This window comes from Juglans regia, chromosome 1 (assembly GCF_001411555.2).
Source record: "Juglans regia cultivar Chandler chromosome 1, Walnut 2.0, whole genome shotgun sequence".
Classification (NCBI taxonomy): domain Eukaryota; kingdom Viridiplantae; phylum Streptophyta; class Magnoliopsida; order Fagales; family Juglandaceae; genus Juglans; species Juglans regia.
The window spans coordinates 11,609,707-11,626,487 of record NC_049901.1 but is presented as its reverse complement, the minus strand read 5'-3'; the positions used below and the strand labels follow the sequence as shown (position 1 = coordinate 11,626,487).

The window sequence follows — 16,781 nt, the reverse complement described above, 5'->3', positions numbered from 1 at the left end:
CCAAATTCGTCAAGTCAAATAACAAGTTGCAGCTCTGCCTTGCCACAGAAAATTATAGAGAAAGTAAGAGAACGAAATAATCAAATTAAATTGCAACAAGTCCAAATTTTGCCTCCAAAACCCTGCAAACACGCACCCATGTCTCATCTTCTTCCTTCTCTTTCACCTCGAAACTCTGCTCTTCCTCTATTGTTCTGTATCTTCTTTTTCTTTTCTTGTGGGGTTGTGGGTGGTCGAAGGACAAGGTCCTTAGCCTCTCCATATCAATGATAACCAAAGACATTTTGCTTCTTTCTGTTTCTCTTTTCTCCTTTCTTTTGGCCCACAGGTGTGTACCTATGTTTGCCAATAGCACGGTTACAGACTTACGGGTGAACTCAATGATGGAACCACCCAAGTAAAATACTAGTTGAAAGTTTTTCCTCCGGGACCAATAGTACCAACAATATTAATTATGATAGAAGAAATTTACTTAGAATTTTCGCGACCCTGGTCCCTGGTTAATCATTCTCCATCTTTACCAACTTATGGTTCCACTCTGTTCATAATCTCTGCCCCCACCCGCCCCCAACCTCCTCTTTCTTCCCCATTTTTTCTTCTTCTTATTTTTTCCCTCTCTTTTAGTGGGGTGCGGGAGGTGGGGACAGGTCGGTTGCCCTGTTGTCTATATCAATTAGGGAGTATGCAGCTTCACTGGTCTGGAAGGCCATAGCTTGTGTCGTGTTGGGTGTGAGAGTTTTGTCTTTTGTCACCAATCCTAGCGCGGCTTAACCAATCAGTGTGTATCAAAACAAATCTTTACGTCTGCTTTTGAGTAAAATAAATCGCTGCTTTTGTTATAAAATGAGTCAATGACCATACTTAATATGTTGTAGCAATTTCATTTGGTTGATCACGTGCCAAAATTACCTCAAGCTGGCCGTGTCTTTCCTCTTAAGTTCTAGCAGTACTTTTCACGTGGAAGACCTTTGTGCATGTCTGTAAGTAGCTTAGTCTAAGCTAGTGATCAATCCCACCAATCAACTAATGTTGCTGTTAGAACTTTAGAATTGACTGAAAACAGCAGCAGTTTACTTTTGACCCTCATCAAAAGGTACGACGGAACATCCATTTGGTGATGTACTAACACAGTCCAGTGTGGTGGTGCAAATTTCTTCAGTCTTCACCTTTCACCTTATTCTTGGGCCAAAGGAGGTGTCATCTTGCCGAAAACATGGACCATTGTCCCACTCGAGTGCATGCCTGTAGCCTTTAATTTATTCTTAAAGCTAGAACACCCACAATTGGTCCTTGACTTGTATAGCCGTTTGTGGGGTCCTTCCAAATGCATATCAACTATTTTCTTCAGTTAGTTTGGCATGCATGAACTATGTTCCAAAATCCAGATGGATTTTTTATGCGAAACAATGTGCGCAGGAATCAGCCTGTGATAGCTTGGTTATGGTAATTAGGAAAGAAAAGCATACCAATTACCAACCTCCCTCTCTGTGTGCGTGTGACTGTAATCCTTCTAAATATCAACTGACAATTGGAATATCCAAAAGACCCAAAAGTCCCATCAACTACCGAAGGATCCGGACAATGGTGCTGTTGCCAATTTGGTTCTGTTTAGAGAAAATGCCATCCCTAATAGGCAAGAAGAAACTTCTTTCCAGCAATATGGGTGGGTCAGGAGCATGTGCTTTGCTTTCTTGACCAGACATGTAATAATGGGATGAGCATTGAGCACCAGCAGCAGCCCTGTTCAGTCATGCAATGTCTATCATGATTCATAACCTGCATGTTTAGGTCATTTCTCGGGTAAAGTTGGCACTATTCAGTTTTCACTCCGCAGTACGAAGATGAAATATTGTTCTTTTTACTGTTTTAAAGGCACAAATACATGATTCCTAGGAATGAATATATGCAAGATATTCAGACAGTTACTTCCATAAATAATCGGAGGCTAGGCCTCTAATAACATCACGAAAGTACTCCTCAATTGCCTTCTAGAATCCATTTAATTTAATTCGATGAGATCACTAGGCTTCGTTTGAAAGCTCAACTCATCTCAACTCATCATTATAACTTTTTTAAATTATAATAATAATATTCTATCAATATTTTATTATCTCAACTCAACTCAACTCAACTCAATTCAACATCCAAACGCACCCTGACACTTCTTGTTTAGTTTAATTAAGTTATTATGGAATGTGTTTTTCTTTGTTTCCCGAGGAAAAGCAATAAAAATTTCAATAAAACGTACAGTCCCTTTGAGTTGGCTCGCATGAATATCCAATTTAAGTGGATGCTTTTAAAGTTTATGAATTTTCAATTATTGATGATATAACAGGAATTTGATTCTTCTATACATACACATGTAAATTCCAGAGAATCCAATACATGACCACATAGAATATAATTAAGACCCCACATGATAGGCGACAAACGTCGAGTACCCATATATAATTTTATCATGTAATCTAGACCCGATGTGAGTCTTCAGCCCACTTGGATCTAAGCAGCTTGAGCAGCATTCTCGCCTTTGTTTTGGTACTACAACTGCACTGGCTTTGCAAAAGTAACAGCAGCTGAGTCAAAACTCCAGCACCAATTGCTTCTTCCCGTGCTCGCAAGGAATCATAACATATGATCATAAGCAAGCTAACTGCACTCTCACTGCCTTCGTGGTCTGAAACCCTGAAAACCATCCTAACAAGAGCATTCACCCCATCTGGGTTGTTAATCAATGCTTCTTTTGTACTCTCTATTCCTGCAAGCTTCTCTAGTGTTGCCATGGCCATTGGTGCCAAGTTATTTTCACGTCTTTCAGCACGCAAGATATATGTTATGAGTCCGTCTATGGCACCTTCTCTAACCAAGTTCTGTTGATTAGACTGCAAGGAAGATAATGCTGTTAAGGCTTTGATTCCAGCCTCAGAAGCCTCAGAACCATGTCTAACGAGAAGAACCAATCCATGCAAGAGTTCGCGGGTTCTTCCAAGCATTTCACAAAGCTCTTTTGTCTCCAAAGATGATGATGATGATGATGATGATGATGATGATGATATTAACTCTAAAAGATGGCACAAGCTTATCTTGACCACGTCAGTGCCGTGCTCTAATAAATCTAGGAATGATGCTAACTTAGACTCTTCTTTTAGCATATTCAGAGACTCCAATCCACTCAGATGCAACAATCTTACAGCACAAGAAAGTGCAAGGTCAACAAACTTAATACAATCTTGGGAGAGTTTGGCTTTTACTCTTCCAAAAACTAGTTCTAGAAATAAAGGTAAGAAACCCAATTGGAGCAAACAAGAATTCCCAGATGGTGATTCTTCGGATAATTCTCGAATCTTTTTGAGTGTTTGGAGCTTGTCTTCCAAGGTGCCTTCATGAGATTCAAGGCTGTATTTGAGAGAAGCTAAAGAATCAATCGTTGCCAAGTAATCGGGATCAAACTGGTCACCCATATGAAGCCACTGATCAATCAAATGGCGTAGAGTGTGATTGGGAACAATGGATGGATCATGGAGCTTCTGCATTGTGACAGGACAGGTGAGATTACCAGCAGCCAGCCATTTCTCTATGCTTGATCTGTCATATGTTTGGCCTGTACATAAAGTGACTGGATCTTTGAACAAGTCTAGACTAATTGGACATCTGAACAAGTGGGGAATGGCCATGTCAGCAGCTTCTTTCATGAACGAAGAGTAATAGTTGAAGAACACATAAACGAACCCGGCTTGTGAAATGCAATGAATAATCGACTAAATATAGAATCTAACAAGTGGGTGCTACGGATACACAACAAATAGTACTTCTTAGAAATTAGCAAGAATATTGATATAGACTGCAATGGAAATGTGGGTTTTAAAGGACAAACCTTAATTTGGAAGTCCTTAAGAGAAAAGTTTCGAATATGAATTATAGCATGAGATTGAGAAAGAGAGAGGAGTACGTAGTTAAAGAAATGCAAGCAGAGAAAGGAAGTGATGAAAAGGATGAGCAGAAAGCGCAGGATTTACAGTCCATATAATACTGACAGAGAATGGGAGAAGTAGGAGAGCAAGGGAGTCGTGTCAACTTGCTTGTAGTACTCAGTCCAGACTGACGGACAGCACATGATCAGAAAGAAATTAAGGGGAAATAGCATAGCAAAGCAAAGCAGGCAATCTTAGTTGGGAAGAAGCAGAAGAGAACAACTACATACAAACACTGGAAATGGCCAAAGAATAGGCCTTATCCTATTCTTAGTGAAAGATAGTAAAAGGTTGCAGCTGATAGATAATATAGAATGGTCCCCCCACCTCTCTCTCTCTCTTCTCGTTCATATCAATTCAGTCAAAACTGACCCACCATGAGAAAAATATAATTGTTGTTGTCTTTGAACTTTGAATCCATCAACACTAGTTTGAAAGAGAGAAAAAAATAAAACTACTATCTAGAAGTGGGGAGTAATGATCGATTCTCACAAGGCTCATGAAATTAATATGAAATTGAAAGATCAGAACCACCCATTGAAATCACTCCTAATTAGTTTTATTTTTTCGTGTTTCTCTTAATAATTAATATATAGCTTTTTAATCAATAAATATTACGTAAAATAATGATTAAACAATAATAAATAATATAATTTTTTTAAATAATAATAATATAAGAGTGTTAATGCAAGTCCATACAATTATGTTGAAAAAAAAATTAAAATTACAATAATATCATTTTTTAAAATGATATTTTTTTTATTTTTATATCTATTCATTAATGAGACTGCACACGTAATCTCTTGTTCAAGATTACATAAAATAGAATTTTTCATAATATAATATTATAACTTAACTAGAGTACTCTATTCATAGTTCCTTTTACCTGGTCTTGATATGAAGTCATTATATACAACTACAGTTTATAGTACTATTACATCACAAACCACTTTGAACACAGCTAGGAAGAGCACAAAATAAATATGTTTAGGTACAGTACTTTTGAAAAGTCAGTCTCCATCATCCTCACAAAGATAGAAGATTGTTTGCGTCTTGGCTATGTTTTCTGATCAACTTTATAATTTAAAGATATATACGTGAAATTCTTTGATTTTCTGATCTCTCCTCCATAAAATCATGTACAAGTACAACGTACAGAAACAAAGTACGTAAGACACTTCTTCATGGTTTTTTAAGAGTCAAGAGTCTCGTTTGGTTACGTAATTAAAGATAAAATCAGATGAGATAATAAGATATTTTATTAAAAATTAAATAAAATATTATTTTTATTTTAAAATTTAAAAAAATTAAATTATTTATTATATTTTATGTAAGAATACTTTGATTTCGAACTATTTCTAATTGGAGTATGATCATGATCGATCATCTTTTCCATATATTATTATTCAATATCTGTGATCAAAGCAATTCCACCATTAATTTTGTCTTCTAAATCAATGACAATAATCTAAGGCATCATGCATGCATCTCTGATATTGAATCAAGCCCCATAATATCTTTTAAAAATAATAGCTATGATTTTTTTTTATAAGGTATTCGATCCAAAGTTTGGCTGCATCATCAGTTGAACATGAGACTAATTAGGATACGTTTCAAATATATATTTTGCTAATTAAATACTCAATATATAATTCTAAAGTCGTGTGCATACTAGTTTTCTAGAATAAACGGCTAGCTAGCCGAATTTCTGGTAAAGTTTGGTCCACTTTCTCTCCTAATCTTTTTTTTTTTATATAGAATTTTTCACTAAATTAATTCACCCTTTTGATCGAATCTGGCACTTTAATATATATTTGACTTGATCATGCAGAAGTAGTACTACTCTTTTCTTTTCTTTTCTTTTCTTTTTTCATCTTTCTAATTTGGCGTGTGATTGAATGCATGCACGCACAAGGGAATTAATATGTGCATGAATCCAAATCATTTGAGGAGGGATTCCTTCCCAACCAAGGCAAGCATATATAGAGTCAGGCCTCCATCTAGTTGCTAAAATTTCTTTGACTTTTGACTACGTACTGTTGCTAGCTAGCTAGTGCCAAACTTTCATATTACCATCCCAATTGGTCAATTTATAGCAGCTAGCTAGCTTGTGGGGTCAAAAGTCCTCCTACATCCAATATAATGATCGTAGGGCCCACCCACAATGCATGTGATGAGCTACATATATAAATATATATGTTATTTATTTTCTTATTATTTATTTAATATTTTTTTATATTTTTATATTTTATTTTATTTAATAGTTAAAAAAGTGATTATTAATAAAATTATATATTTTTTTAAATTTTTCTTAATGATTAAAAATTTTAAAAAAATATTTAATAAAAAATAATAAAAAATAGAAAACTTCAAATACACTATAAATAATAAATGATAAATAGATAGTTATAATGGGTGCTGTAACCCTATCACATATATATATATATATATATATATATATATATATATATATATATACACATCATGTAGAAGTACTTTTTTTTATTTAATTTCAATGGAGGCCATTGATATTTAGATTTTCTTTTAACTTCAATCATGATGAGCATATATATATATATATATGTAGGTTGAAATTTTTATTTTTTTTCTTAAAATAAATAAATAAATATATAATTAAGTCTCATTTTATTATTGCCATTATATATAGGTGGTTTGAGTCACCTAATTCCAAACCTAACAGAAGTACTGAAATTACAATTTAATATAGTTTATTGAATATCTACATGATATATACAAACACAAATGCTAATGTGGAAGAAAATGACTGCCAAACTTTCTCTCTCTTCATTACATCATAACCCATTATATATAAATCTATATATATATATATATATATATATGTCAAATAAGTAGTCAAGGAACAAATTTGAGTAGCGTTCCTTCACTAATATGATGCAAATGAGAGAGAGAGAGAGAGAGAGAGAGAGAGAGAGAGAGAGAAGACAAAACAAAGGCCAAAAATGAAATTTTAAAACCGGCCATACATTGATATGAAGAAATTATGGCCTTTGAACACTATCTTGTCTGCCATTCGAACATTTCAACTTCATCCATTAAATAATAGAGTTTAATTCGTTGGTAATTATCACAGTAAGATATGGTGGTCAAATATCGATCATAACCATCTTAAAATCATCGATCGGCAATGTAATTGATGAGGAGCATACGCAATCTATTGAATTTTGATACTCACAACCATACCAATATATATATATATATATATATATATATATATATATATTATAATAAGAAATTATATATATAATATATATATGCTATTCGTGCACGCTCAGATAATTAATGTAAATTATTCTATTGAGTCCAACCATTCATAATATTCTAGACCGGAAATTCCGCAATATTTAATACTAGTAATATGAAAATTATACGTACGTAAATCATGCAATAAAAAATTAATGATGCGAATTATACTGTATTACGTACGTCGAATATTATGATACTAGTAAAATTTCTCTATTCTATTTCTCTTTGGTTTGATCAGTAAATCGGTAAAAAGAAAGAAAAATTTTATTCATAAGTCTCATATACTATACACCAGTATTTTTTTTGTTATTTTTTAATTTTTTTCTCTTATTAAATGTGTGGTATATGGATAATGAGTAGAATAATTCAATTATTTTAAGAAGAATAAAACAAAAAAAATTAAAAAATAGAAAATAAAAAGATAAAAAAAAAGTATGGTGTATGATGTGTGAGACTTATGAATAGCAAAGCTCAAAAAGAAATATTGATATTTGCAGTCTTAAAGTGTGTAAGTTTTCAGATTCCTTTTGAGAAAAATAGGTAAATATGAGAGTCTCATGAAATAATTACTTTTTTAATAATAGATCCCTCCATTTTTTAAGAGAAGGGCGTGAAACTTATGCCTTAAAACTGTATAATCTAACCTTACTCATTAATAAATTATAGATCAAACTTGAGTAGGAGGGTTTTTATATTTCCCTTTTCCTAGATGGGTCTAGTTACGTGGTCATTGATCTGATCATGAGGATCTCTATTTTCTCCCTTCCATTAATTAATTTTCAAAAATCTCATCAATCAATTGATGATAAGTCTTCTACGTGATTTATCGAAAGTGAACTTTTACCCTCTACACCAATTATGATGAAACTTTTGAGTTAATTTCTTCGTAAATGGTCCATCATGATCTATTTATGGGTGGGTTCCCACTGTAATCTCAAACCATGTGTTTGTACATGCCAAAGAAATAATGACACTTATATATAAAAATGTGGATGTTATGTGCTTACCAAAAATCTAATCCATGGCTATGGCGAGGTGCAATTTATCATTAGAGAGAAAAGTAGGCAACATTAATGATTCAGGTGTTAAGTAATGATAATGAGCAAATCGGGTAATAATTTGCTCATTATCTGTTTATTTATTGTCTTTTTATATTGTATTTATTTTTTAAAATAATGTTAGATACAGTTATAAATTACGTATAAGCATGACGCACTTTTTTTTTTAAAAAAAAAAAACAAAGTCTATCATTAAAAATTTAATTTAATTTATATAGATTCTATATTTATTCACTTTTTTAAAAAGAAGTGTACGCCACTTGTGTAATCTATGACTGTAAATATTATTTCTCTTTTTGTAATGAGATGTTTATTAGGATCTTTTACTCACTTCTCTTTGTATTAATCTTGTGTATTTAATTCTATTGAAATATTGCTTAAAAAATAAATTTAGATTGTTTACCGGCCATGTTTTCACTATCAATTATTTGTCCAAATTTGCATAATACTTTTCACCATGGAAGCATTTTAGGAGAAAAAAAATTAATGATCTTTTTGTTTGCTTAACTTATATATATAATATGAATGAAATAGACATCCTGTCTGTAATCTACGTACCTTGATACACACATGATATACGTGTAAAGTAATATATATTAGGATAATACTAGATATAATTTTAAGATATACAAATTTCGTATATTTCAATTGAAAAATGATAATCCACCGACGTTATAATATTGCAAATATCATTTGTTTATATATTATTATTTTTTGTTTCTTTGTTATAGACTTAATTAAAAAGAAAGATGGATTATTTAAAAGAGGTACTTTTTAAAAGGAACAACGACGACCTCTTACCACAACTTTGAGACAAAGATGAATGAAAAAGAACCCTCAAAATGTGGAAGAATCCCTTGATGTCCGCGATGGTACATATATATTTTTATATATATATATATATATAGATACTTTATATATATACACCTTTTTTTAGGGCAAATCATGTGGTGTAGATATATTAATTAACATGATTAAAAGCTATATAAAAGGTGGGAAAAGGGACCCTTATAATAATCACCATTATATATATAAGCATCCTAATATAGTTACTTGAGAGTAAAACTATTAAAATGCACCAATTGGGAAATTATCTCCAGCTAAGTTGGGTTTATCCCATATCATTAGCATGAGTCCAAGAGAAGGTAATTTACAAGGACGGCTTTTGAACAATCCACCAATGATAAATTTGTTGTGATTGAGACCATTGATAATAAGTTATTTCTCGGTCCTTTAATAATACACATGACAAATAATCTTTTTTTTAAGTTGGTAATTTAAAGAGGAAAACACCATCCATCATCATTTTAATTATTATTATTCTGTCATCTTCGTTGTAACATCAATTGATTGGCAAATAAGTAAAATATAATAATGAAAAAAGAATAGTTAAAAGAACGATAGATAGTACTTAACATTAGTTAAATATATTGAGTTGCAAATGAATAGAGCAGCTCATGAATAGCTCAAACTCGGCTCATGTATACTCAGTTCGAATTCGGTTAATTTAATAAATGAAATGTTCGTAAACTCTAATATAGGTTCGAATATTAAACAAACAAAACTCATATAAATTTGGCTCGACTCGTTTGAAGCTCTTGAACAAAACTCGTATAAATTCGACTTGACTCGTTTGAACTCGTTTTGAAGCTCGTAATATGTTTTATTTATATATATGTGTTATATTTATTACATGTTAGTTATATTTTATATATTTAATTATATGTTATTATTTTATTTATAGTTTACCTTATTTGATATATATATATATATATATGTTACGCTCCCAAAATGCGTATAAGATAATTTGTATAATAATATATCATACAACTACAACTATTGATTTATTATATTATCTATATGTATTAAATAATTTAGTTTATTACATTCATCTTATGTATTAATTTATAAAAAGTTATATCATAAGAATTTTGAATCAAAACTATTTGGTTGAATAGTTAAATGGTTTAAGGTTTTTTTTTTTTTTTTTGGTAAAAGTTTTTTAAAAAATTATTAATCAAAAGATAAGATTCAAAAATTTCAAAATAAAAAATCAAGTTCGAGTTCGAGTCATTTGTTTATTTTTATTCGAGCTCGAGCCGAATTCGAGCAACATTAATAGTTAACGAGCCAAGTTCGAATAAGGATATTCGAGTTTTATTCGAGTCCGAGTCGAGTTCAAATAAGCAAAGATATTAATTGAGTTCGAGTACCTTTGTTCGAATTTGACTCGACACTATACGTTTGTAGCCCTAAAAATAGGATTTAACTATATATACCTGAACTTTGTCTTATTTTCAATCCAAAATGGATTTTCTTCTAGTTATCAGATAAGATTATACATTTATGTACACACAAGTGTCCATGTGCACATTTATAGGAAATGGTCAAAACTTTAGACCGACGACCAACATTTGCAAAATCTTGACCCAATTAGGATAATCACCAAATGGATAATACCAAACCAATCTCCAACATTTATGTTTCTTTGCCAATAATTATAAATATTTGGGATTTTTAATGTTTTCTTAAATGAAAGTATTTCATTTGGTTTTCATAAAAACTGCATAAATAGGAGTCCATTGAGCAGGAATCGAATGTAGCTACTATTGCACCAGACAAACATACAGCTTACACATAGCGAAATGGAAATTGAGTGGAATGAGCACACGACAGTAATCTGCAGGTTGCTCTTGTCCTTTAGCAAAATTATATAGGAAATATTCTTTTGTTGTAAATAAATGTTGAATAATGATAGGGTTACTACCCTACTACTACCCATCTACTACTCTTTTTGTATTTGATTTTTTTGTATTTTTTATTTTTACTTAATGATTAAGGAAGTGAGTATTAATAAAGTTATATATATTTTTTAATTTTTTCTTAGTGATTAAGGATGTTAAAAAAATACTTAAAAGAAAATGATAAAAAAAATAAAAAAATTTAAAATGCCCTTGAGTAGTAGATGGGTAGTAACAGGATAGTAACCCTATCACTACCCGTAAAGGTTTATGTTCCTTTGCACAGAAGTAGCAATTTTGTTTTGTTTTTTTCCTTTCTTTTGGCTGTTTTCTCTTTGTATAAAGCTTAGGAAACCTGTAATGAACAGACATAGAAATGAGAACATTTTCTCAAACCTCCATCACAGTGTTCTCTCTGTCCTTATTTTCTTCCTTCTTTTTCATCAATACAGTTTTATCCATTTTTCCAACATGGTATCTGAGATAGGTTTTGTGACTTGTGATGTCTTTTCTTGCTGCCGACCATCTTTTTTTTTTTTTTTTTTTTCCCCAAAAACCTATGCTTTCTACTTCCTTTTTTCAATATCATTTAGAATAATACCAACCCTCAATGGCTAAGTCCACTAGTTATTCTCCTCAAAACTCCTCTCCTTCTGAGAATCCTAACAACCCATTTTATCTGCACTACAGTGACAATGCCAACACTGCAGTGGTCACACCACACCTGACAGGTTTTGATTACCTCTCTTGGCATCAATCTTTTACTCTAGCCATTTCAATCAAGAACAAACTTGGGTTCCTTGATAGAACCATTGGGACACCTGGCCTTGTTAGTCCTCTTTATGTTCCTTGGCTACGATGCAACAATCTAATCATCTCTTGGATTCTCAACTCTATATCAAAAGAAATTGCATCTAATGTCTTGTATATCAGTTCAGCCAAAGTAGTCTGGGAAAAGCTTAAGGCACGTTTCTCACAACCTGATAATGTTCGCATCTATAAGCTTCAACAACAACTAGAATCAATAGTGCAGGGAACTCAGTTTGTAAGTGATTATTTTATCCAACTTAATGATGTTTTGGAAGAGTTTCACAACTATAGGCCTCTCCCTTATTGCTCTTATGGACTTTACACCTATAAAACCTTAAAATCCCTTTGGTGAGACTCAGCAAACAGACTATGTATACAAGTTTTTAATGGGCCTAAACGACACTTACGATAGTATCAGAGGACAAATTATTCTTATGAGTCCTATGCCTACATTGGATAGGATTTTTTCTCTGGTTTTGCAAGAGGAAAGACAAAGACAAGCTAGGACTTTGGTAATGCTAGTCTTGAATCTTCAGCTCTGGCTACATTTCACAATCAAGTTAAGAAGAAGGAGAGAGCTAAAATCACCTTCTACCACTGAGGCAAAATTGACCACACCAAAGAAAAATGTTATCGATTGATTGGTTTTCCTCCTAATTTCAAATTCACCAAGACTAAACTAGGACACTTCTTTGGCACATCCTCAGCTGTGCACTCAGCCAACTAAGTGACTTCTCAAGGCCAGGAAAAATGGTCTCCAAGTGGTTCACAGTTGTCTTTAACTGAAGTTCAAATTCAGTAGCTTGTTGCTCTTGTCAATGCCCAGTCTTCTCAAGTCAACCTCAATGAATCCATCCCCTCAGTAAATTAGCCTAAGACACACTCCACCATGCCAACCAATGTTGCAGCTGGCACCTATCATTCCTAGAACATGGCAGGTATAAGATTCTGCATGTCGACTGCCTCTGATACACCAGTTAGTTCCATTTTTTTGCTAGTCATAATCAACAATGTCTTTCTCTGATGCATCACAAATTTGATGAACCACAACTCACTCCTTGGATTCTTAACACTGGGGCTACAGACCATATTGTATGCTCAATTTACCTTCTCACCACCATCATTTGTGAAACTTAAGCTTATGTTCATTTGCCTAATAAAACACAAGTTAAAGTTAGTCACATTGGTGCCATAAGAATTTCAGATTCCCTCACCCTCACCAATGTTCTTTGCGTGCCTACTTTCACCTTCAACCTTATTTCTGTTAGTAAACTCACTCACAAATCTTCTCTTTGTTTTGTTTTCTTGGAAAAATTATGTTTCATATAGGACCTGTCTTCATGGATGACGATTGGTCTTGCTAAGATCTGCAATGGTCTTTATTTTCTCAATCATCACTCCATTTCCTGCAATGCAGTCAAGAGTTTTCTCTCCTCCAGTCAAATTGCCATTAGTCAAGTCTTCAATGCAAATAAAATACAGAATTTTGATCTTTGGCACTTTAGACTAGGACATGTATCTCATCAAAGAATGGATGTAATCCAGTCCAATGTTCCTAATGTAAAGTATAATAAAGATATTCAATGCATTATATGTCATTTGGCTAAACAAAAGAGAAAATCGCTTCATTTGAGTATATCTTTAGCTTGTTCTCCCTTTGAATTAATGCATTGTGACATTTGGGATCCATACTCTAATCCAACCATTTAAGATCACCATTATTTATTAACTATTGTGGATGATCATAGTTGGGTCACTTGGTTATATCTAATGAAATTCAAATATGAAGTTATAACTCTTTTGCAAAATTTTATCCATATGGTTAAGACTCAATTCAATGCAAAAATCATGCAAATATGATCTAATAATGGACTGGAATTTCAGATGCATGATTTTTACAATTCTCATGGTATTTTGCTTCAAAAATTTTGTGTTTATACCCCCACAACAGAATGGGGTGGTGGAGAGGAAGCACGAACACCTTCTTTTAGTTGCTCGAGCTCTTCTTTACCAAGCCTTACTTCCACTCAAATTTTGGGGAGATGCAGTTTTAACTGCAATTCACCTTATCAACAGAGTTCCAACCCCAATTTTGAACAACAAGTCCCCTTACGAGGTCCTCTTCTCTTCCATTCCCTCCTATGCACATCTAAGAGTCTTTGGATGTTTGTGATTTGCCTCCACTCTCAAACACACTAGAACTAAACTGAGTCCTCAGGCAAAGAAATGCATCTTTATAGGCTATCCAGCTGGTGTGAAAGGCTATAAACTCTATGATCTCGAAGATCATTCTTGTTTCATTTCAAGGGATGTTATTTTCTATGAATCTATCTTCCTGTTCCATAGCTCAAGTCCAAATATCTTTCATCCTGATAATACAAACGGCCTGGTTCTTTCTCCTATCCTACCAGATTCATCATCATCCCATTCTTATTATCCCTCTCATGTCATGCCTCCATGTCCCAATGAACAACACACCTCACAAGATCAAGCTCACGACCTTCTGTCCAGTTCTTCTATTCTCCATGAAAATCATGCTCCATCTTCACCAACTCATGAAAATCCTGCTACTTCTCCTGCTGATATCACACCTCCCATCAATCTTTAAGATCACATAAAACTCACTAGCCACCAACATACTTACACAATGACCATTGCCAAGCTATTCATGTCACTACCAATCCCTGTGCCCTCTCCACTTCTACTGCACATCCTTAACATCAATACCTATCATTTGATCACTTGTCTCCTCATCATAAGTCCTATGCCCTTTCTCTCTCCTTGCTTCATGAGCCCAAGACCTACCATGAAGCTGTGAATTCTAAACATTGGCAAGATGCAATGAAATTTGAGTTGGAAGCTTTGGAGGCAAGTGGGACATGGACAATTACTACTCTACCTCCAAGAAAAATAGCTACTGGTTGCAAGTATGTCTATAAAGCCAAATTAAAATCTGATGGGACAGTAGAGAGACATAAAGCAAGGTTGGTGGCAAAATGATACACTCAGAAGGAAGGATTTGATCATCAAGAAACCTTTAGCCCCGTAGCAAAGCTCACCGCTGTTAAGGTTTTTTGTTGCGTTGGCTGCCATCCATAACTGGCACCTCTATCAGTTGGATGTACACAATGCTTTCCTTCATGGTGATTTGGATGAGAAAATTTACATGGACTTGCCTCCTAGTTTTTACGATAAGGGGGAGTCATCTTGTGCAAATAAGAAGTTGGTTTGTAAACTCCATAAGTCCCTTTATGGCTTTAAACATGCATCTAGTCAATGGTACTCCAGATTTTCTGCTTCTCTTACTCATATTGGTTTCCAACAATCTAAATCCGATTACTCTTTGTTTACACAAGAAATGATGAGAATGGATTTATGGCCCTCTTGGTTTATGTTGATGACATAGTCATAAGGAGTTCCAATCTTGAAGTTGTTGATAACATGAAAGCTTACTTGCACTCTCAGTTTAAGATCAAAGATTTGGGTATTTGAAGTATTTTTTGGGTTTGGAAATTGCTAGATCAGCTGCTGGCATCCGCTTGTGTCAAAGAGGTAGAAGCTCGAGATCCTTGAGGATGCAGGGCTTCTTGGATGTAAATCAGTTAGTACCCCAATGGAAATTAACCATAAACTCACCCACTCTTCCTCAAGTTTATTGGTTGATTCCACGAGTTATAGAAGACTGATTGAGAGATTCATTTATCTTTTACTAACCAGACCTGACATCACCTATGCAGTCAATATCCTTAACCAAATGGACAAACCAGTAGAAACACATATGCATGCTGCTCACCGAGTCTTGAAATATCTGAAAGGTTCTATAGGGCATGGCATATTCTTCTCATCTCAGTCTCATCCACACATCAAAGCCTTTAGTGATTCAGATTGGACAGCATGGCCAGAAACAAGAAGATCAATCATTGATTTTTGCACTTTCATTGGTGATTCTCTAGTAAGCTGGAAATCTAAAAAGCAAGCCATTGTTTCACGTTCATTTGCAAAGGCAGAATATCGAGCCTTGGCTCACACTAGTTGCGAAATTGTATGGCTCATTTCTTTGCTAAAAGACTTCAACACTGAACATCCTAAGCTTGGACTTCTATATTGTGACAGCCAAGCAGTTTGCACCTTACTAAAAATCTAGTGTTCCATGAGAGGACCAAATACATCGAATTAAACTGTCATTTTGTTAAAGAGAAGGTATTAGCCAAGGCCCTCACACCAATACATATATCTTCGAAGTTCCAACTTGCAGATATTTTTACTAAGGCATTGTCCACTGCCACCTTTCATTTCCTACTATCCAAAATGGGCACTTTGAATATCTATGTCCATCTTGAGGGGGAGTCACAACAATTGCATAAATTGGAGTCCATTGAGCAGGAATCGAATGCAGCTACTATTGTACCAGACAAACATACAGCTTACACAAAGAGATGGAAATTGAGTGGAATGAGCATATGACAGTAATCTACAGGCTGCTCCTGTCCTTTCGCAAAATTATATAGGAAATATTCTTTTGTTGTAAATAAAGGTTTACGTTCCTTTGTATAGAAGTATCAATTTTTTTTTTTTCTTTTGGTTATTTTCTCTCTATATAAAGCAAATGAAACCTGTAATGAACAGACATAGAAATGAGAACATTTTCTCAAACCTCCATCACAGTGTTCTCTCTGTCATTATTTTCTTCCTTCTTTTTCATCACTATAGTTTTATCTATTTTTCCAACGAGTTTGTCCAAACTTAAATAAATATTCAAACTTTCAATTGAATAATTTAGCTCAAGTTTTTCTTAGGTTGTTATGCCAATTTTTGCTTTCATAAAAATGGATATTTACATTTGTTTTTAAAAAAATAAAGATCGACTTAAAAAAATCAATTATTTTACAAAAAAAATTTAATATTTTTTAAAAAAATGT

The 16,781-nt window shown here is 33.5% G+C and overlaps 1 protein-coding gene across 1 annotated transcript; it reads right to left on the bottom strand.

The window, feature by feature from the left end:
* Nucleotides 1-2,291: 2,291 nt before the first annotated feature.
* Nucleotides 2,292-4,270, bottom strand: LOC108996082 (U-box domain-containing protein 26-like). The gene has a single exon (XM_018971845.2). It carries the CDS (start codon nucleotides 3,687-3,689, stop codon nucleotides 2,466-2,468), a length of 1,224 nt encoding a protein of 407 aa, XP_018827390.1. The 5' UTR covers nucleotides 3,690-4,270; the 3' UTR covers nucleotides 2,292-2,465.
* Nucleotides 4,271-16,781: the final 12,511 nt, after the last annotated feature.

Coding starts and splice junctions, on each gene's coding strand:
- LOC108996082 (XM_018971845.2), bottom strand. CDS start 3,689: ATGAAAGAAGCTGCTGACATGGCCATTCCCCACTTGTTCAGATGTCCA.